The 21,688-nt window shown below is 45.1% G+C and overlaps 1 protein-coding gene across 1 annotated transcript in view; it reads left to right on the plus strand.

Annotated features, from left to right (window-relative positions):
• Nucleotides 1–20,461, plus strand: part of LOC105188792 (discoidin domain-containing receptor 2) — a 205,715-nt gene extending 185,254 nt beyond the window's left edge. The window contains exons 14-16 of the mRNA XM_011150426.3: nucleotides 1,737–1,829; nucleotides 12,212–12,353; nucleotides 13,604–20,461. Coding sequence (XP_011148728.1) covers nucleotides 1,737–1,829; nucleotides 12,212–12,353; nucleotides 13,604–13,993 — 625 coding nt within the window. The 3' untranslated portion in view covers nucleotides 13,994–20,461. The remainder of the gene's footprint in view (nucleotides 1–1,736; nucleotides 1,830–12,211; nucleotides 12,354–13,603) is intronic.
• Nucleotides 20,462–21,688: the final 1,227 nt, after the last annotated feature.

The raw sequence follows: 21,688 nt of genomic DNA on the forward strand, positions 1-21,688 counted from the left end.
GCAGGATGTTCCGTGTAACTACCGCGCCGCGGAAATTGAACGTTTCCAAATAAAAGCATACAGTATCTTCAAAAAATATCAAATTGGAGTACCTTTCGCAAATAAAACCGGCAAAAAGCCATCGTGCTACGTATAGCGCGCGCGGCCGTGTATAAGTTGGAAATCGATATTACCGGCGCGGAAAATGCACTTGGATAACGCGATATGAAAATGCTCGTTCTTCGCGCGAGATCGACTGGATGTTATTCACGGCGACGACGGCGATTAGTCCTCTTCCCGTTCCTCTTTCGCTTCCTTTCTCTCTCACGAGCGTCGGAGTTCTCGAGAAATCCGCGATCCTGTATTTACGGTAATTACCGGAGCGCTGATAGGTATTATAAATTCGAGTTCGCGCACGTTCCCAGATTTCTTCGCAGCAGCAAAAAGACCGTACGCTCTCGAAGATAATCCACCGCCGGTGCTTTCTTCGCGTCGGACTTTTTAATTTCGCACGTTAAAACCGTCTATATTTCACTCAGAAGCCTCAGAAAAATACAGAAACGTTCGCGATCGATTCACACCGCGATCTTAACGTCCAAATTTACGTCGTTTAATGTACATTTAATATGCATACGAATTATGCAGAATGAAATTAAAGCGTTAAGACTGTTAGCTTTTCGTCGAAATTTCGTCGGTGACACATTGACGATCGACCGACTCGGTCGAGGAAATTCGTATTTCACCGAACGTTATCGACATCGTATTTTCTCTCAACACTTGAACGAAAAATATTAAAATATATCGCAAGAATTTACATCAAGCTCGATCGAGCTAGCACTTCCGGTACGACGGCAGACGACACGTTATTACGTTGTGTCTCGCTTGAGAACATAAAGCTGGGGCGATGAACAATTTTATTCAGAAGCGTGAAGTATCGCTTCGAAACTCGATGTAACAGCGCCGTCACTCTGTTACAAGTCCATCGCGATCCTTTTACGAGAAAAAGGGAGAGAAGGATGGAGAGAGAGAGAGAGAGAGAGAGAGAGAGAGAGAGAGAGAGAGAGAGAGAGAGAGAGAGAGACAGAGATAAAGAGCAAGGGAGGACAGCGGTAACCGCGGTATCGGTCTTACGAGCTCGAGAGAGGAAAAAACAGAGAAGCTGAACTATTCATCAAGTCGAGGTTATCCGCCACGATCTCTCCGCGGAATGTTGATGTGCCAACGATGCAGGTGCGTCTGTCTGTCTGTCTGTCTGCACGTAGGTACGTCGGAATACGTATTGCAATACGCAGCAATGTTACTGGAACTTAAAGTATTCGAGATTACAAGGCCGCCGTAGAACAGCAATCGTCTCTAACGAGCCTGGGCTCCGGTTTCATTTCCGACGAAGCGCCGTCGCGAATCGGGTAGTTAACACGCAATAAGTTTCTTCGGGGCGCGAGTTTGACGCGTTTATTAATTGTGAGCGACGCGGCTGAAGCCCATAGCCGCCGCTCCGATTCTCTCTATATCTGTGTTTCTCTCTCTCTCTCTCTCTCTCTCTCTCTCTCTCTCTCTCTCTCTTTCTCTCTCTCGTTCTCTCGTTCTCTCGCTCGCTCGCTCGGAGATCTCGAGCCGCACCTGCCGGGCGCTGAAATCCCCCGCTGACTCTCGACGACGATGACGACGAGGGTCGGGTCGGGTGGGATTCTCGCGACTGCGAATACCTTAACTTTCGTCGCAGGCTAACTCTCACGCCACTTCCGTCGTCGTTTCAGTTTCAACTGTCTCATCTACATGGCAGCACAGATCGCGTCGGGCATGCGGTATCTGGAGAACCTGAACTTCGTTCATCGGGATCTGGCTACTAGGTGAGTAACATCGGGACTTCTCTCCCCACGAAACAAATCCGCCGGATTCGCTGCTCTCATCTCCCGAGGATAAACTTACATCCGGCCGGAGCACAGCGCGCTTTAGCCAGCTAGCCTTTAGCTAGCAGCGGCGGCAGCTCACCTCCAGTTTGACGAGGCGAAACCTCGGCGCCCGCTTCGTGGCTAAACGTTCGAGTTTCGCGCCAAGTTTAAGCAGCGACGCGATCCGCAGCGCCTTGAACGAAAATCGAACTTGCAAAGCTCGACGGACGGCAGCGAGCGGCTGAACGCACATTGTTCATTCTCGTCGGTGCGTCGCACAGTGGACCGAAACGCTAAAATCGGTGGACATAGACTAAAAAATAAAGTTGCGATTTGTAATTCAAAACTATAATAAATATATTATAGAAAGATTAAATTAAAAGTTTTTATATCGATTATGACACTTTCATTAATACTTTCTGTATTTATCATTAATCAAACGTCGACAATTTCGAGATTCGAAAATTACTGATAAAGTGTTACGTATGTTTATCTTAAGATTATTCAATGAAACTTTTATTTATAACTTTAGTTACTTATATACTTTCAATATGACATATTTGATCTTCACTTTGTACATAAGACTTCATATATATATATATATATAAAACTTTTATGCTTTTTTATCTAAACGTAAAATTATGTCCTATAATCGAAACTTTCTCGAAGTGTATAAAAAATTGTTCACATTTGTTTAACTAACGCAAGGATAGATATTATTCTATGACACTTTTACTTTATATATCCGTCAAAATTGGTTGCTAATAGGTGCTAATTCATCAGATATATCTCTTTATACTTTTGTAGTGCTCTATAAGTCATTGTAATTTTGACGGATACCTCGAGTAAAAGTGTCATAGAATAATATCTATCTTAGTATTAGTTAGCCAAACACAGTCAATTTTTTATACTTTTTATACTTTTTACAATTTTTTATACTTTTCAAGTACAATGTTTATATAATTTTCTAATTTGTTTTTTTATTAATTTCCGATATTTAGTTATTTTAGTTAGTTTCGTCACATAGTTTAATCACATAGTTTAGTTATTTTAGTTTAGTTATTTAGTTAATAAATATTGTTGTTTAACTTTAATAAAGGTTTATAGATAAATTTTCATAAAATTATTTTGTACATAATTTGTCTACATATTATTATGTCTAAAAAGTATAATACTTATGAATATTACATTGCTATCATGAAAAAAGTGTCATGTCCACTGATTCTACAGTTTCGGTCCACTGTGCGTCGTGCTGATCAAAATGGGACTATCCGTTGCGTGCACCTCATTTCCTTGTCGCATGTGTGCAGTTTCGGAAACATCGTCTTCTGCTCTTAACTGTCTTTCATTGTTTTGTCTTCCGCCTATTCTCTTCGCGAAGACCCGCTGTCTCGAAAAGATTACGCAGCGAGGTTCGTAGAGTGGGATAATTTTCCAAAATATCTAAATTTCGAGATCGGGACATCGAAAGAATCCGAGGTATTCGAAGCATGCGATCGAGCTGATTTACCGAAAGATTATTATCATTTCGGGAAAATTGCACTTTTCTTTTACATTGTCTCGTTGCGATCGCTTCTGTATCACAATTTTTCGAGAGAGCCTCACTCTTCGATTTCGAGACCCCAGTTTTTCAGAGGAAATGTCTATTCTATTTGTTCTTCTCTTATTTCTTTTTTCTTTTTTATATATAATATGTCTAAAATACGGATGAACACGAAATAGCTCACTGAGAGCTTCGTAAAGCATAAAAATTTCATTATCTCCGTGTGTTCCTCCGCGTGTTCTTAACTCGTACACAATTCTCAGATCAGACGAGGATTGAGCAATGCATCACAACGGCGCGAATACGGCAGCTTTGTTGTCGAGTTTCTCACACGCGAGAGCGCGCTGATGCGTGCCGACGGGACGTAAGATCAGACACGCTGCACAAGGAGTGAATCTTGCCGGTCGACGCGCAGAACAGCGGCACGACGAGAGAATTACTACGCCCCCGCTGTGTGCGCCGGCAACAATACCGCCGCAGCAAGTTATAATCCCCGGCCGCGGCCGAGGGATGATACCCTGTCGCGCGGAACAGCTTGAAAAACGCAATTTCTCGCGGCGCGATTTATCGAAAAGTAATTTCGAAAGCGGGCCGGAGACGCGCCGCGACGCACCGCGGCGCAACACTCTAGTGTCGCTACGTGGTTTTTTACGTTATTGCGGAAAGGATAAATGGATCCGACGCGTGCTCTCCCTTGATTTATCTGCCGACGTAAACTCACTCATTCGTCGCGGACGCGTTTCTGCTTCCCCTTTCTCTCCCGTTCTCTCTCCCTCTCTCTCTCTCTCTCTTCCTCTTTCCCGCTTCATCAACCGGCGATTGCTCTATCGACTTTAAATCGCCCTGCGAATCGGGATTATCCTTCAACGGACGCCGCCCTCCGATCTCGCCGTCGCTCGGATCGTGCGGTCCACTTTAATTGGCACAGTCTAATAACTGACAGAGATGTTGTCTCTCTCTCTCTCTCTCTCTCTCTCCCTCTCTCTCTCTCTCCCCCTCTCTCTCTCTCTCTCTCTCTCTCTCTCTCTCTCTCTCTCTCTCTCTCTCTCTCTCTCTCTCTCTGTGTCGAGGCGTGCGGTCGCACTCGGGAACGCGTACGCTCGAAGAGGGTGAATTTTACCGCGCTCGGAGAGCAAGAGCGAACGAGCCCGGCGCGCCCGTTAAAACGGGACGGGGGCCACCGATATCGATTCCCCCCGCCATCTCCCCCGTCAGTGTTACACTCTCTCAGGATGAAATTGAATTATACCATCCCCGCGGTGCATCTCCATAAGCCCCAAAACAAACGGAGGCCGGGAACCGCATGGGAAATCAACGATTTGTTAGTGAATCGTCGCGAGGAATGCAGCGAGAGGAGCAAGCAGCTAGTTGTGCCGCGTTGAATGATGCGCGCCGCGCTGCGGCTTTGGTGTATCGGCGGCGGGAAATTTCAGCGTGTTCCTTTTCTATCTCTTTCTCTTTCTCCCTTTCTTCGCCCTTTTTACCCTTCTTTTTATCAGCTCGTACCCAATCGTCGTAACTATCTGGATCAGCTTCTGCCATTGTGTTCTTCCGCGCTCGCGCGCGCGCGCGGCCACCGATCGCAAAGTGATTTCTCCGAGTTTTTCGCAGGAGCGACCCCGCAGCGAGCGAACGGTCGCTCGTGTTGGCGCGCGCGACCCCGAGAGCGCACAATGGGCGCCTTCCTCAATCCGACGTAATGGCCTAATATTCGTCACATTCGGCGATTGATTTCCCTTTCGGGACGCTCCCATTTCGCGCGCGTTATCGACGTTCATCGCGCGATTGCCAGGCGACTTCGGCTCGAGAGATATTTGGCTTTCGCCGAATATTTTAATATCGAAACTCGTCGACGAGGATATTTATTCGCCCCCATCCCTTCTCTCGCGTTCTCTGGGATTTTTCATCGATCGCGCGGATGCGACTGCGGACATAAATGCTGATAAAGCTGAAGATAATAAAAGCGCGAATAAAAGCGCGCGCGCGCATTTCGTCGCTATTTGAGCAAGAGAGGGTGTTAATTGACTCCGAGATATCAAGAGTGTCGCTAATCGCGCCTGCAACATTGAAAGAGATGCTAGAGTAACTCCACGTTACACAGAGAAAAGAAATAAAGAGAGATTTTACTGATAAATTTGACTTTTCTTTCGTAACACGGAATAACCTCTCGATTCATTAACATTTGCGCTTTCGCCGTGTAAAAGCATCTTGCAATTCTACGTATCTAAATAGAAAACACTGCAAGCTGCATTGTGTTGATATTCCTTCCCCTCTCCCCCGTCCTCCAGTCCCAGCATCCTCTTAAAGATTCTATATACTCTTAACGCCACGCTCGTACAGCTATAAACCTCCATAATGATCCTCGCAAGCCACATAACGTATACGGTAGCCGCTACAGATGACCGCCGGGCCACGAATACAAAGTACACCCCGTATATGGAACGAAGTCCATCTATGCGCCTGTTATTGAAATGCAATGGCCATCTCGCCGAATCGATAGGACGTTTAGATGCACATATGTGCATATATGTATATCTTTCATAAAAACACATGCGCACGCACACCACACTACACTACACTACACCCACGCTCGTGCGCCCTCGCACACTCGCGTATAAACCACCGGAGCTCTCGTAGCACGTGGGACCTAGTTTCCGGTTGGACAGTGTCTCTCAAACAGCCGCTCGTAAATCTCCACGCTATTCTGCGACGGAGAAGAAAGAAAGAAAAGGAAATAGGAGCAGGGGGAGAGAGAGAGTGAGAGAGAGAGAGAGAGAGAGAGAGAGAGAGAGAGAGAGAGAGAGAGAGAGAGAGAGAGAGAGAGAGAGACACTTTTCTACGGGGACGATATCAGATGCCGTCAGCATTTCTAAGGGCTTTTGACACGGTTTGACCCGTCGATTGCAGGAATGCTATTCCGCGAAAGTATTCACCGGAACTCTACTTCCGCGTCACTCTTGTCCCCCCTCTCCTCTCTCTCTCTCTCTCTCTCTCTCTCTCTCTCTCATTGTCCCTCTCCCCGCTAACCGCGATTGATCGCCGCGTACAATTAGATCAATAAAACGCTGACTCGGATGAAAAGCCGGGCCGTTTGATACAAGGGACGAAGGGCAGGTGGCAGAGTGGGCAGGCGATTGAAATTCCGCGGTCGTTACGGAATTCTTACGAAATTCATTTGATGAATCGCGTCGCGATGTGCGCTTTGATTGCAATCAGTGCCTGCGCGCGCACGCTTATGTAATACGCGACGATTGAGAGCTACTGCGCTGGCATCGAAACAAGATATCTAATTTGCTCGCTGCTCGCATTTCCACGGCGAAAACGTTGTCGCGCTGCAAATTTAGAAATACTTTCGAGGTCGTCCGAGAGAATGGGGAGGAAAAGAGAAAGAGAGTAAGGGAGAGGGAAAAAGTGAAGAAAGAAAAAAAGAAAGAGGAAGAGAACGAGTATTTGCGATATCACAGGGCGCGCACGCGCACGCGCGGCCATGATCCTTGATTAAATTTTCCCACGCAGCGAGCTTTATAAAATTTTCAGTGACACGCGCGTGTCAAAATCCCGACGCGCGTTATCCTTCTCTGTGTGCTTTGCGAGAGAAAAAAGCGCGATACGATCCGATCGCGTTGCAAATAGGTCGATGCCTTTTGTACAGGCGCCCGCCTCGGAGTTCCGGGATTTAATCAAAATTTAATCAGAATTTAATGGCACCGCTGAACTCCCACTTTGATGGCATACGTCAGCGTGACGAACCGACGATTTTCAGTGAAATACGCGACCGTACGGGAATTCCACCGTGGGGCATAAATTCTTCGTGACTGGCGGCGTCAAAAGAGAAATGGACATTGCGAATATCAATGGCGCATACGCGATACTTTCGAAATGCATTTCGCCCCTTTCTCTATCGCGGCGCGACCTCCGCGAGCGCACCCGCGATTTATTCGCCGCGATAAACGAGAAAAAAAAACAAGAGGGAGACAGAAAAAGAGAGAGAGAGAGAGAGAGTGAGAGAAAGAGAGAGAGAGAGAGAGAGAAAGAGAGAACGTGGCGTTTTTATTTATTTTAAAACGGACTCACCAGAGGATCCTGCGCGCGGGCATGTTCCGCGGTATTCAAACGGAATCGAAACCGATCGACCTGGCCGGCCGACCGGCGCGATTTGCGAGACAAACGCGCACGCTACCGATTCATCGCAGTCTCTTATTTTATTCGTTTATTTTATACGCGCGCGAGAGTGCAGCGTAGCTGCAAAGTCATTGTCGGAAGCGAGCCAAGTGAAAGGGGAGACGGGGAGAGAGATGGGGTCGCTGATCAAACGGTAATGCAATTCAATCGGCTCGAATGGAGAAAGAATGCGGGCGAATAAGGTGGCCGATAGCGCGCGATGTGTGTAATGCTTCGAAAAAGTAGATAGAAAGAGAGGATTGTGGTGGATTCTCTCTCGTTCTCTTTGGCTCTTCTTCTGCTGCATGTTGCGCCAGAAAGAGCGCTCGTCTCCTTCCGTGGCGAGAGTACGATATTAGGTTATTGCGACGCGAACGAAAGTAAAATCTCGCGGATGCGCGCGGCGATTTCGCGCAGAATCGGGCGACGGTAGCGCTGATAATATTACTATTAATGGCGACATCAGCAGGCGGTGATAGCGACGATCGGGTATACCGGAGCAGATAAGCGTACCATCCCGTCTAGAGGGACCAAAGCCGCGACCAAAGCCCGGCCAAAGCCTATATTCCGCATTCCCGTATGTGGGTATTTCGTATTCCGTTAAGAGAGATTTCCCTCATCCTGTTGTGAATCGCAAATGTAGCGGCCCTGTTTTCCTTCGTCTCTCTCTCTCTCTCTCTTTCTCTCTCTCTCTCTCTCTCTCTCTCTCTCTCTCTCCCCGCCCCTCTCTCCCTTCCTCTCACTCTCTCTTTCTTCTTCCACCGTTGCAACGCGTGCGCGAGTAATACTTAATGCTGGATCTGCTGTGTTTTTATTTTATTAATATTATCGAATCTCTGAAATCCGGAATATTATATGCTAGCTCACGAAATATTTACAATGCTGATTTGAGTAACAATTATTCGCAACAACCTATCCTAACCTGAGACTAGTTTTTTTCTTAGCTTTCTTACTCGCCGAGATAAAAATTAAAAAATTTGACAGTTCCCTCTTTTTGTCTCCCTTTCTTTGGTGAACGAAAATTTTCCTTCGGAACTTTGCCGCAAGATCGGAAAGCTCCGGTTCCTCTGACTGAGCTTTTCTATGCCTTTCCCGCCGGTGAATATCATTTCGCGAACTTCCACGCCGAAACGTTCGTCGATTCGTAACAGCCATTCGACTGTTGACCTTAACATCGATTTTAGAGCGATAGAGCGAGCGAGATAGAAGCAGAGGGAGAGAGCGTGAAGGCAAAAGAGGCCGCGATTTCCTTTATCCTCCGAGGATACCGAAGAGAGAGCTTTATTCTTCATTGACAAGAGCTTACGTGTTCGGGAAACCGATTAAAAATTCAAAGAGCGGCCTTTCCCTTCGCGCGCCCGATCAAGCGGCCGGTGGGTCGCTTGTTTCTTTTGCAACGGGCATATCCAATATTCAGCTTTCAATTTAACTTGGTCGAACGTCCCCCCGCTTCGTTTCGACATCGATACGGCGGAAGCTTGGCTGCTTCAATTATACAGCCGCGCCAATCGGCCGAGTACACTTAACGTTCTCGTTCCCTATCGACAATAGCGCGCCGTGCTCGCGTCAAATGGCCGAGCGATTCCCGAGTTTAACTTCAACCTCCGCAACTCGCACAATGACGGGGAAGGGCGGTTCTCCTTATCCGGCGAAGAAGTCGATGCAGGCTAGAGATGTAGACATACTCCGCTTTCTTCAACAAGAGAAAGAGAGAAAGAGAGGAGAGAGAGAGAGAGAAAAAGAGAGGAAGAACCCGCTTTTGTTCCGATTTCGATTACAGACGCCAAGAGAACCGTCTTTTTCATCGCTCTTCACCTCGAGCGGTCTCTTCTCTCGCGAACGATCTCTTCGGCGAGACACCCTCGTCTCTCGATGGCAATTTTATATCCGAATTCGTGAGCTTTCCACTTAACTAACAAACACACGGCACGGCAAATAGTTGAGCTACAAATACGCGTGTTTTAAATTAATAAATTAAGACGGTTCACGAGACAGCTGCGATTAAGCTGCGAGTCTCGACGAATATATCACGCTTGCCGTATCAGCGCGAATTAGCGGGTATTATTTAAATTGGACGTGGCTTTCTTAAGACCGTGTGTCAAGGATCGCTCGAGTAATATGTAAATCTACCGACCGACGAGTTCGTGAAATCTCCCCGCGTCTCGCAGATATTTATTGAAAAAAGTAATTGCAACGAAATGGAAAGATCTCAGGGTCTCGCTTGAATCTATCGCGCAAATATCACGTACCTTTCATCATCTGATATCAACGGAGAAAGATCGTTAAAATAGTTGCGAGAGACAGCGCGCGAGACCGTCCGCGAATTCTTCGGCGACGATCGAACTCTCGAGAGCAACCCCGCCACCACGACTCGACTATCATTTTTCAGATTAACGAGCAGCGATTGAAGTCCCGACCGCGGATTATTGGCCGGAGATGAGATCGCGTCTGATTTATATTGCAACAGCTTCAATGCGAGGCGTGAACGCGGCTTATTGCATTACCGTCGTACTCTGGCAACGTCGGGCCAGGGACCGGGGTCAACCCCATCGACGCGGTGGTAGCCCGATGGCGAAGTAGCCAATAGCAATGATCGATAAAGCGCCCCTAATTAACCAGGTTCTGCCGCCAAATTGGAGCTTTGTTCCGCCGGCGAAATTAATTGATTCTATCTATTCCATAGCCCCGGCGGTGTGCGCGCTTCTCGGATAACATTTGCCCGCCGAAAGCCGTCCACCTCTCTTCCTCCCTACCTCCCTCTCGCTCGCTCGTCCTCTCTCAGATAGCGAAGATTAGTTCGTCTTTAAAGCAAACTGGTCAATGTCTGGAGGCGGCTTTGAACGGAGTTGCATGAATGCTTATCCCCAGCCTCCAAGTTCTCCTTCGGGGAATGTGCCCGAGAACGTATCTACGCTACTACCACGGTGGAGCCCACTCAAAGGAGGACGAGCAGTAGATGAAATATCAAACGCACTCGTGATAAGATTAAATAACAACCGTATCTCCCTCCCCGGGCTCTCCCTATGGACGCGAGCGCGTGCTCGCAGTATCGTGTTTAGATGAATGGAGTATCACACTCAGGGCTCCGCATATTCATGGCCCACGACACGCCGGCACGCTCTCTGTTGCGTTGTCGTCTCGTTATTTACAGATGCTGTCACTGAATTTTTTAAAGCGCCGCGACACGGAGTGATCGATACAACAGGTGCTCGCACGGCGGCGCGAGTGTCCCGCTCGCGAAAGTGAAATAATTCTTGATCGCGCGCGTCACATGTCTTTTGCACTCGCTCACTCACCCCCCCCTCTCTCTCTCTCTCTCTCTCTCTCTCTCTCTCTCTCTCTCTCTCTCTTCCTTTATCCTTTCGTTCCAGTCGCCGAAACTAGAAAATGCAGTAAACGTCTCGGACGAGCATATTGCGTCGCTAGTCATGATTCCATTAGAGTTCACCAAACTCACCTCGGCGGAGAGAGAACAGGAGGTTTTATTATCTAATTACACCCACATGCAACACGAATTCGCCGGGACTCCTTTCCGGCGAAATCTCGGTATTTTTATCGGGGAAAGTTTGTCGTTTCTATTCTAAATTCGCGTGTCACGTTACCGACGAGTCGCGCACGCGTACGCGAATTTATCGCGCACCCTCTGCTACATCGTATCCGAAAATACACCCCGCTTCGTCTTCGACCTTTCTTCCGGAGGGACTCGGGGCCCTTGTCTTTTCTCGTAGGAAACAATTGACGACTATCGTAGCACGGACGAGTAGCAGGGCCTGTCGTCGCTCGCTCGGCGAGGTTTATTCACGCGTCCGCGATGCAATTGCAGCGTGCATCCCCGCGCGGCGGTGTGCACGGACGGGAAACGTGGCCCGACCGCATTCGCGAGCAAATGTTGCATGTAGACAACCATTCTCGCTTCCGGTTGACTGCCATGCACAGAATGCGTGCGCGTATGCAGATTGGCGGGCTTGCTATGCAGTCCGCGCGCACCGACGCGAAGATCGATCCCCGCGACTATACACGCGCGGCTCTTTCGCTTCGAGCGAATCACCCGGAAAAGTATTCGATCCAGCCGATGGCGCGCAGCGACTCGTAATCCAGCCGCGGAAATACCCCGGCCCGTGTCTTCGTGCTCGAATGTCATGCTCGCGTAGCGGATTAACCCATCTCCGCATCGGAAGCGAACGCGCCGATTTACTTCGCTCGCCTATTGTCGGCCCCATTGACTCTCGTCGATTTCGCAATTTCTTACCTAAGACGATTGCGAATCGCAAAAATCCATGCGCTTTCCGTCGACCACGCGCGGTCCGGTTTTACTACAACTAACATCAACTGTAACGGGAGGAGAATGTTCAATGATGTGGGCGTACTTTTCAAAGCTGCTCTAATGACGTAAGCGGATTAATTAACGACTCGCCGGAGACCATCGAATATCGCGGCTTCGAGCGTGCGCGGAATTAAAAGCGGACAAAGGGGATGTAATTAATTAACAGGGCACTCTGTAATAAATACGACGTCAACAATAAAATATTAAATTTCGTCGTTCGAAATAATAAAGTGTCGTTATATTAATGACGAGATAAAGTTAATAGGGAGGTAGTCGCGCGTGCTCCGTGCAATACAAATATTTTGCGTGCAGGAACTGCCTGGTCGGCAAAGCGTACCACATCAAGATCTCGGACTTCGGCACGGACAACGAACTGTATTCCTGCGACTACTACAAGGTCGATGGGGCCATGCCGCTGCCGGTACGATGGATGGCCTGGGAGTCAATATTTCTGGTAAGCCTCGTTATCTTCCCGCATGACGTATCGCGGCAACGTGACGATTGAAGCCCTTGCGACGGAAGTATGTTTCTCGTATGCCGTGATTTCGCGAGCTGAACGTGCACATTGTTGGCCACACGCCCGACTAGGTCATATTACTTCGCGATAACGAGAAAATTCTGGGCGACTGTATAAAGTACGGTGAAAAGTGCCGTACTGTGTGATAACATACCATCAGGGTTGGGAAAGTTACTTTGTAAAAGTATCCAGTTACAGCTACAGTTTTTTCAAGCTGAAAAAGCAACTAGCTACAGTTACAAGTTACTGACCTTAAAAAATAACTTGTTACAGTTATAGTTATTTAGTAAATAACGAGTCGTTACTTTTCAGTTACGTTTTTACAATAATTGTGCTATTATTTTAAATTTCGTAATTGTGTAAATTCTTTCGATTTTATATGAAAGTAGTTTGTTGATTATTATATTCCTCATATCGTATATAATTTTTACAAATTAGATTTATTATAATTTAAATAAGCAATTCATCTTCAAGACTACAGCAACTGGGCAGAGAAATGCCCAGTTGTTATCGTTTCCAAGTTTTTGCTGTAACTCGAATATTTTTACATATGCTGCTCATGGCATTTTACAATATTTTTCCAAAGATTGAGATGTTTTATCTATTGCTTGAATTTTTTATATAACTGAAACCACGCAGCACACTTCACGCTGAACGCAGGTTATATTAACAAATAATAAAAACTGGCGACGCGCGACTACTAAATTAGTTACTAGTTATCAAACAAATGTAACTAAGTTAAGTTACAGTTATATGGAAAAAAAGGAACGAAGTTAAGTTATAGATACCAAAAAAACATAATTGTGATTGCAACTTCGTTACAAGTAACGAGTTATTTCCCAGCCCTGCACACCGCATACACTTTTGTCATTTGGCAAAAATTTTTGTTATTTTATATTCTAATCTTCTTAAAAGATTCTATTCTATTAAAACGGAAAAGTAAAGAAACCCTCCTCTTTCTTTGTCGTATTGTTAAACATTCTATCAAGATTTATTTCAAAAAATTTGCTCAGGAAAGAGAAAAGAGAGAAAATAAATAAATGTCTTTTCCTTCGTCCTCTCTTTGAAAAAATCTCTAAAAACTAAATAAAAGTCACGAGATATCAACGCTTGCAAATAAATCTGCTCAAGAAAAGAAAATCTAAGACAACATTTAAAATGCTAATTACATCGTACTTGGTCACCAGGGCAAGTACACGACGAAGAGCGACGTGTGGGCGTTTGCGGTCACCCTGTGGGAGATCCTGAACCTCGGCAGGCGCGTACCGTACGAGCACTTGTCGGACGAGGAGGTGGTGCAGAGTCTGCGCCAGCTGCATCACGCTGCCGACTGCGGCAGCCACGGCAGCAGCAACGCCAATCCTGAGGACGGTTGCAAGGAGGACTCCGGCGGCGGCGGCGGCGGCGGCAACGTCGGCAACAACTTCGACTACTTGCCGCGGCCTACCGCCTCCTCCAAGGACATCTACGACCTGATGCTCGAGTGCTGGCGACGAGAGGAGAACGAGAGGCCGACCTTCCGCGAGATATCGCTCTTCCTGCAGCGGAAAAACCTGGGCTACGCACCGACGTCCTGATATTGAGCCCCGAGCAACGACTCCGGCGAGCACGACAACTTTCTCAACGGTTATCCCGCGGGACTTCAGAACGGGCCGACGAGCGGCCCGGAAACGGGTCGGCGAGCGTGCGATGACGGTGTGCCGCGTCCTTGCTCGAGAAATCGCAGGAGTTGAAGTGGCCGTCAAATGAGGGCGGAGGAAGGAGGAGGCGAAGAAAAGCTCCACGATGGGAAAACGATCGGCCGTCTTGCGCGTCACGGTAAATTGTCGTAGTATCGCTCATACGCGACATCGAAATGACAAGTACAACGACGATGACGACGAGAACGATCGTCGCACCGTCTCCGTCAACGAAACGCCCGGACCTGGCGGGTCTGGATCTACTGCCAGTGCCGCGATCCGGGATCCGTCGTCCCGCGACCTCGTCTCCACGACGCGTACCTTCGGATAACGAGTATACCGTTGAGGGCAGGAAGTGACCCTTAGGATAGATAGAAGAGTAAGGAAACGCGCGACGGGGTCTCTCGCTCCTTCCAATGAAAAAACCTCTCGGAGGTTTCACTGTGTTATAGCTTGAGTTGCCACGCGTGCGTCCGCACCGCGAGAGAACACGACAACAACCGCGAGATCCTGACAACAACAGTAGGAACATGACGACGGTGCTTGTGTGATGCCGCCACTGTATATGTCGCCTCGTCTTCTCCAGAAGTTTCGTGACTGACACGAGGAGTGCGAATTTTTTCGTGCCGAAAGCGGAAGAAAAGAAGTAGTATGGAGCTGCGTAGTTTTCGAGCAGACGACAAGGACGAGAGAGAGAGAGAAAGAGATAGATATAATGATAAAGCGAGGGCGGACGGACTGTGAATCTGCGAACACGACAATCGGACGAGAGCACAATAAAAAACAGGAAAATAAGCTTGCCCGTCGTAGATGATAGCAGCCGCGCGTAATCCGCGGAAAATCGAACGCGCGCACGTGCGCGCTTATCGAAGGGAGACAACGACAACGATGACGACGAAATCGGCGGTAGTAGTGATAGCGAAGAAGGACGATCCTGCTCTCAAGATCTCTCTCTCTCCCTCTCTCTCTCTCTCTCTCTCTCTCGCTTTTCTTTCTCTCTCTTTCTCTCTCCTGCAATCTCGTCGACAGCTTATTAGGAGCAATACGTGTGTAATTAATAAAATAATAGTAATGTACAGCTATGAACATTCCTACGTGGACTGACGAGTTCTGGAATCCCGTTTGACCGTAATTGTTAAGAAAGAAAAATAAAGGGGGGAAGGAAAGGAAGGAGAAGAGAAAGAGGAAGAGAGAGAGAGAGAGAGAGCACGCAATACCCACAAAAGATAGAAAAGGGATCGTTTACTTAAGGAAGATAATTAGCGGGATCTCTCCCTCGATGGAAATTATATATCATTTCGATTGAGAGGGGTTTCACGGAGTAAAGGAAGAGAGAGAGAAAGAAAGAGAGAGGGGGGGAGAAGGGAAAGGAATACGAAAAGAGAGACATCGACGGTATGGCAATATAGTATGGCTGTATAGTACACACCGATATCAGACGCTAAAGCTATGACTGTCGAGTTAATCATCATGGAGAGAAAGAGAGAGAGAGAAAGAGAGAGAAGCAATGCAAATATGAATATTCGTAAACGTGTGGGTGCCTGTTTCCCGCCCATTCTTTCTCCCTCTCCCTATTTATACCCCCTTCTATTCTTCTTCACCGCTCTCTTTTACTATCTGAACGTGTATATCGTAATATCGTCCCAGGTACTCTGGGTCTCTCTAATTGTGAGACGAATCTACTTTGTGCGTATGCGTGTGTGCGTGCGTGCGTGCGTGCGTGCATGTAATTTACATCGCGAGATCCGTTATCGTCATGAGACGCACAATGTATCGCGCGAGACGACAGAAACGTTATCGCATATGCGTGTCTGTTGACGATCAGCGATCGGAGGAATTCGAGAATCGTCTCGCGCTTTTCCGCGAGACGCTATTTTTTCGTCTGTGTGTATCCGGATTTTCGCGCGTGTGTATATATATATACAGCGCGTATACGCAATAATATACGAAGCGCGAGGTGTAATATAAATCATAAGTCTCGACGAACGGAGGATGTTCTCGGGATAAACTCTTACTGGCGGCGGCGAGGGGAAAATGAGACAGTCGTCGGGTGATTGTAAAGATTTCTCGATAGTAAATGTTTTCTTCGAAACGTGTGTATCACTATTTCAATCAACAATTAAGAAAAAAAATAAACAGAGTTTGTACGTGGGTGAAACTACGTTGATGTCGTGTAAACTCTAGACCGAGTATTCTCATAAGTTGTAAGTTAAGCGCGCGATGAGCGCAGGCGAAGGGGGTAAAAGACGCGTTCTACCTGTTCTCAACATCGAGAGATCGGTAATAGGCTATACGTATCATGACTATGACACATCATAATTATAACTTTATAACGATAGGCGGGATCAATGAAAAAAAAAAGAATTAGAATATTGTATATATACAATAAGGCGCACTTCTATGTGTGTATGTGGTAAGAAGCGTTATACATTGCGAATTTCGGGAGAGAATGAGAGAGAATAGATGAGATCGGACGGAATCGGGAAGCGAATTGCATTTTGTTACACGCGGAAGAGAAAAAGAAAGAGAACGCGCGCGGTTTCACGTCCCGCGCGCTTTCTTCGCATGTGCACATCCGTTATTAACGTATGGACGAAAGAAAACCGGGACAGGAGGAGGAGAAAAGAAACGAAAAGAGGTACGGAAACTGTTTAGCTTCCGAATCGACGAGATATTCGTGGCGCGAAGTGATGGACGAGCACGACGAGAATTCGACATATCGGAACGTTTTTTTCCTGTGAAATTTCGACGAGGCGAGAAACGCGTGGATAAAAATCGAATAAAAGCCAAGTAAAACGATCGCATCCTGTGAACGTGTCGGCGGCGTTCGTCGACGACAACGACAACGACGCGCGAATTTGCCCGGCATTTGCGCGTCGCAACACCGTCTCCGATCGCATTCCGATGTAATTTCGAATCGACACTTCTCTTAGGTTCCACTTATTTATATACACCAGATGGATACACTATGAACTTATGCGACATTTTTAGCGGATAGGCGATGTTACCGTTATACCATTAAAATACTATTTATATAAATTAAACGTAATATACCGCGTAATAAAGAATAGAGACGATATGGAGACATAGCCATACGTAGTTGTGAGGTATTCGCGTTGAATTTAAACGTAACTGGAATTGCTTCTACATCTTCCTCCACCGAGGGACCGCGGAGTGTCCAAGGCGAGTGAACGAAACAAACGAAATAATAGACAAAATTAGGAGAGAGCAGAACAAAAATTTCACATGTACACATATACACACATAACAAATACGATCAGTGCGAAATTACGCGCGTGAATTCTGAGCTAACAGGAATATAGGCAACATTTTTTATCTTGCCAAGAAGAGAAAGAGAGGGAGAGGGAGAAAGAGAGAAAAATAGAACAAAATGAAAATAGTAATAATGCCGACCGATCGACGCGATTGGGTAGTTACGAATGCGTGATTTACGTGATATTTGCGTAAAAGGGAGAGAGAAAGAGAAAGATAGAAAGCGAGAGTGTGACACAGATCGCGACATATACGTATAATTTTGTGCCATCGCGAGGAACCGCGGCCGATCAATTAATTAAATTCGCCACCGGTTGTGACTGAGTTGAAAACAATAATAATAATGATAACTGAAACTACCGTACGTCACGGTACGTGTTTTTAGTCCGAAACAGACTGCCATTACCTACTACCTTGAAAACGATAATAGAGAACGGATTGTAGTTGCGTTTAGATTCGCCAACATAAGCATAACGCTGCCTTTGGCTATATTGTTGCCCCTTACTGCTAACGAGTAACTCACTTGTCTACTCATGTGATAATTTAGTATATCTCTACGTACCTACCTGTACCTACCAATTCGAAGTTCTTCGTGGCGAAAGGATTATCTCGGTGTCCTTTTTTTTCTTTTCGTCTTATCGCTTTGCGTTTGATTCTCGGTAATTTAGCCGGAACATTAATTCACGATCAATCCTCTTGACGAAAATCTGACACATGCAACTACGAGGATCGATCGAGAACCTGAGGACTTCCGATCCAGTTTGGACCGAACAACTTCGCCGAATGCGTAAATTCACAGCATAGGGGCTGCTCCGGGATTTCTTGAAAATTGCGAAAGAAGAAAAAAAAGAAAATACGCGACGACGATTTGTCGTGAGTAAATGACACGTGTAATCCTTTCTCTACGCAAAGACTCGCTATTATAATCTAGATAGCTTACTTCTACCTAGTGTGCCCTTTTTCCAGTGATGGTTAATTATGTTCTTTGCGGACAATTCGAGCTCTGCCAATATGGCGTCACCGGGGTAACAAACTGTTCAGAATCACATTTCCGAAAGAGAGAGAGAGAGAGAGAGAGAGAGAGAGAGAGAGAGAGAGAGAGAGAGAGAGAAGCGACAGCCGGATACATTTGGCTCGTGCGTTCCATAACATACACGCTGAGTCGATGCGAGATTTCGTTTCTTTGAAGGCTCAAACTTAATTGCAACGACATCTCCAAAACCCTCATCGCGATACGCATACACACATATCTGTACACACACACACACACGTACATACGCTACTGATTCCTTCGGTACATATATATATTTTTAAACACATTTATAATCGACAATCACGCTTGCCTCGGAATTTTAGGGGATATATTTAGCGCCGATCGCGATTTTCTTGGAATACGAGCAACAGTATTTCGCGATTAATTTGTTCATTATGAGACGCGCGAGTACGGCTCTCAAATAGAACGGAACTGATTTTTCTCTATGGAGGAATGCGTACAATAATTTCGTTTGCGCACGAAAAAGAAGATATTTATGTGTTTCTTCACGCATGACAGCCATGAGTAGAAACACGTGGACGATCATTTGCGCGATCATACGAGGAGAATCATTTTCTCAAGGCAGACGCGAATATCATTGAATTCCTCGAATAATAAACTTGTTGTTAATTACGGTCTATTTTTTTCACTGCGAACAACTGAAGCCGCGCGCATTGTGTATACGGTCGTCGTGTTGTTTGTCATTTTAGTCAATGGCTACGTTCAGCAGAACAAAGTGATCAGTGAGCGCTTAATGATTATTATCTGTGACTGGGCATTCTTTTAGATTCTTCATAGATCCAGAAGTATTTACCAATCAGGAGCGAGAGTCACTAAGCGCTCACTGATCATTTTGTTCTTCTGAACGCAGCCAATCATTTGTCGCATAAAGTCAAAACGATGAAACTGTAAAACTGCATCGCGTATATAAAAAGTAGCGCCACGATGGCAAGTCCAAAGATCGCGACGATGAGATCGATTATAATGTTAATGTACACCAAGTTTTAGTATCATAAGTACAATCTCATTTCTCAGCACAGAAACATTTGAAATTTTCAGCTAAATATAACATATCCAAATATTTATGCATCATGATATTGTTGGTTAATAATAATTGATTAATAATCAACAGTCATTGTGTAATATTTAGATACAATGTATTTGATTGAAAATTTCAAATGTCACTGTAGGATTGGGACCGCATTTATGAAGCAGAAATACCAACCTACTCCAAGCCAAATTATTATCAAAACGCAATAAATTATGTATGAAAACATTTGTCAATTTTTTCCTTTCAAAAGTAATTTTTCTACTTCAACGATTAAAAAGTTACGAATGGTTAGATAGTTTAGGATTAAGCTACCAAGCCATTATGAAAATAGCGTAGACATTTACAATTAGTAACTTCTTAATGCTTGAAGCAAAAAATTATTTTTGGAGGTAGACAGATGGTAAAATATTAGCAAATCATTATCACATACAATTTATTGTATTTTAACAATTTAGCCTGGATAGCTTAATACACCTTCGTGAAACTTGATCTACATCTCTATAATCTACAATCATGTCACGCATATATGTGCACCACGAGTAAATTTGTTTCGCGCGAGCACACGATGAAGCATAATTTCTATGTAATACCAGATTGTTAACCTCTATCGGTGGAATTGCGCGGGGAAATCTACAGGTAATCGCGGGAAAACTGGGGAGAGCTCATCTAGTTGTATCTTCTATCCAGGTAGGAGCAACACACGGCCACGCTTGATGATTTCGAACGTTCCTCTTTCCTCTCTTTCTCTCGCGAAGAGAGTTGAGAAATCACTCCGCAGAAATCGCGAAGGATCACATTCTCGAACTCGAGAGACGAGGGAGAAACCCGAAATCGGCGAAACCAAGACCACCGAACGCCGTGGGTTGCCCATATCTGTTCTAACGCTATCGAACCTTGATCGTTATAGTCATAAAATTATTTTGTACTAAAAACTGTTTATAATTTTGTATCTAATCTCTGTAAATATCAAGCAGATTGTCTATGAGTAATAAAGCTTAAACAAACTCGATTTAAGTAGACTATATATAAATATATATATAAAAATATGGGAAGAAAAGAAGTATATATATATATATAAAAATATATATATGAAAATATAAGTATTTATAATATATCTATATTTTAACTAGTCATAAGGCAGCAATCGCGAAGAGATGTAAGTAAATTTCGCATATGCGCGGATCGGTAACGTAACAATGTACAACGATTTAGGGAATATTTGTATTATAAAGACGGTAATTAAGGGACAAATCATAAAAAAAAAGTATACATGTTACTCAGTAGTCGTCTGTGTGTGATGCGTATATGTACATGTGTGTGTATGTGAAATGTATGTGTATACATATATACATATACGCGTGACATTATATTTACCACCTAGACTAATTAACTAGTCATGTACGGCACTTTATAGCAATTAAAGTGTATCCCTGACGATAAACGCGAACGCGCAACGTGTGTGCTGTTCTTTGACTATTCTTGCTTTAAATAGAAAAATGATGAGAAGGAGAGAGAGAGAGAGAGGGAACGGGGGGCAAGACGTACAGTTCACTAATACTAAATGCAACGATCAGACGACGCTCCGTGATCGTTTCCCAAGCAAATTTATAAATTTTAACTCTGCCACAAACGCCCAGCTCGAACGCTGCGCGTACACATATTGTGAACGAATTCCACCGGGAAAACGTGAATTTTGCCGTAGACCCGAACATATCATTTAAATAACTTACACGTGTATCTCATTAAAAGGAAAACGACATGTAACACTTGTGTGTTTATAAATTCTATTATCCATTGTCATTATCCATCAAAGGAGCATGATATTACCGCGTCGTAAATACTTATACGTATCTATTCTATGTTTCTGAATGATAATAAATGATAGAGTTAATATTGCATTATTGGCAAATCGTCCAAATATTGGTAGTGTATATATAACTTTCGTATTACGTGTGTATTAATAATCGATATTTATATTTACCGTGGAATTTAAGTTTCATTTAATTTGCAATATATATATTCGCAATATTAATATTTATATATACTCTTATAACATGAAATTCCTGTGAAATGGACTCAATTAAGCTAATTGTGAAATCAAAATTATATTATAGATCTAAATGTCGAAATTAGCGAAAAAAGTATCGCGGTAAGAAGTCTCCGATATTTGTCTCAGATCTATAAAATGCAACAATGTGTTTCTCAGATTTTACACATACTATTATTATTTAGGCAT

This window comes from Harpegnathos saltator, unplaced genomic scaffold, assembly GCF_003227715.2.
Source record: "Harpegnathos saltator strain DR-91 unplaced genomic scaffold, Hsal_v8.6 scaffold295, whole genome shotgun sequence".
NCBI lineage: Eukaryota > Metazoa > Arthropoda > Insecta > Hymenoptera > Formicidae > Harpegnathos > Harpegnathos saltator.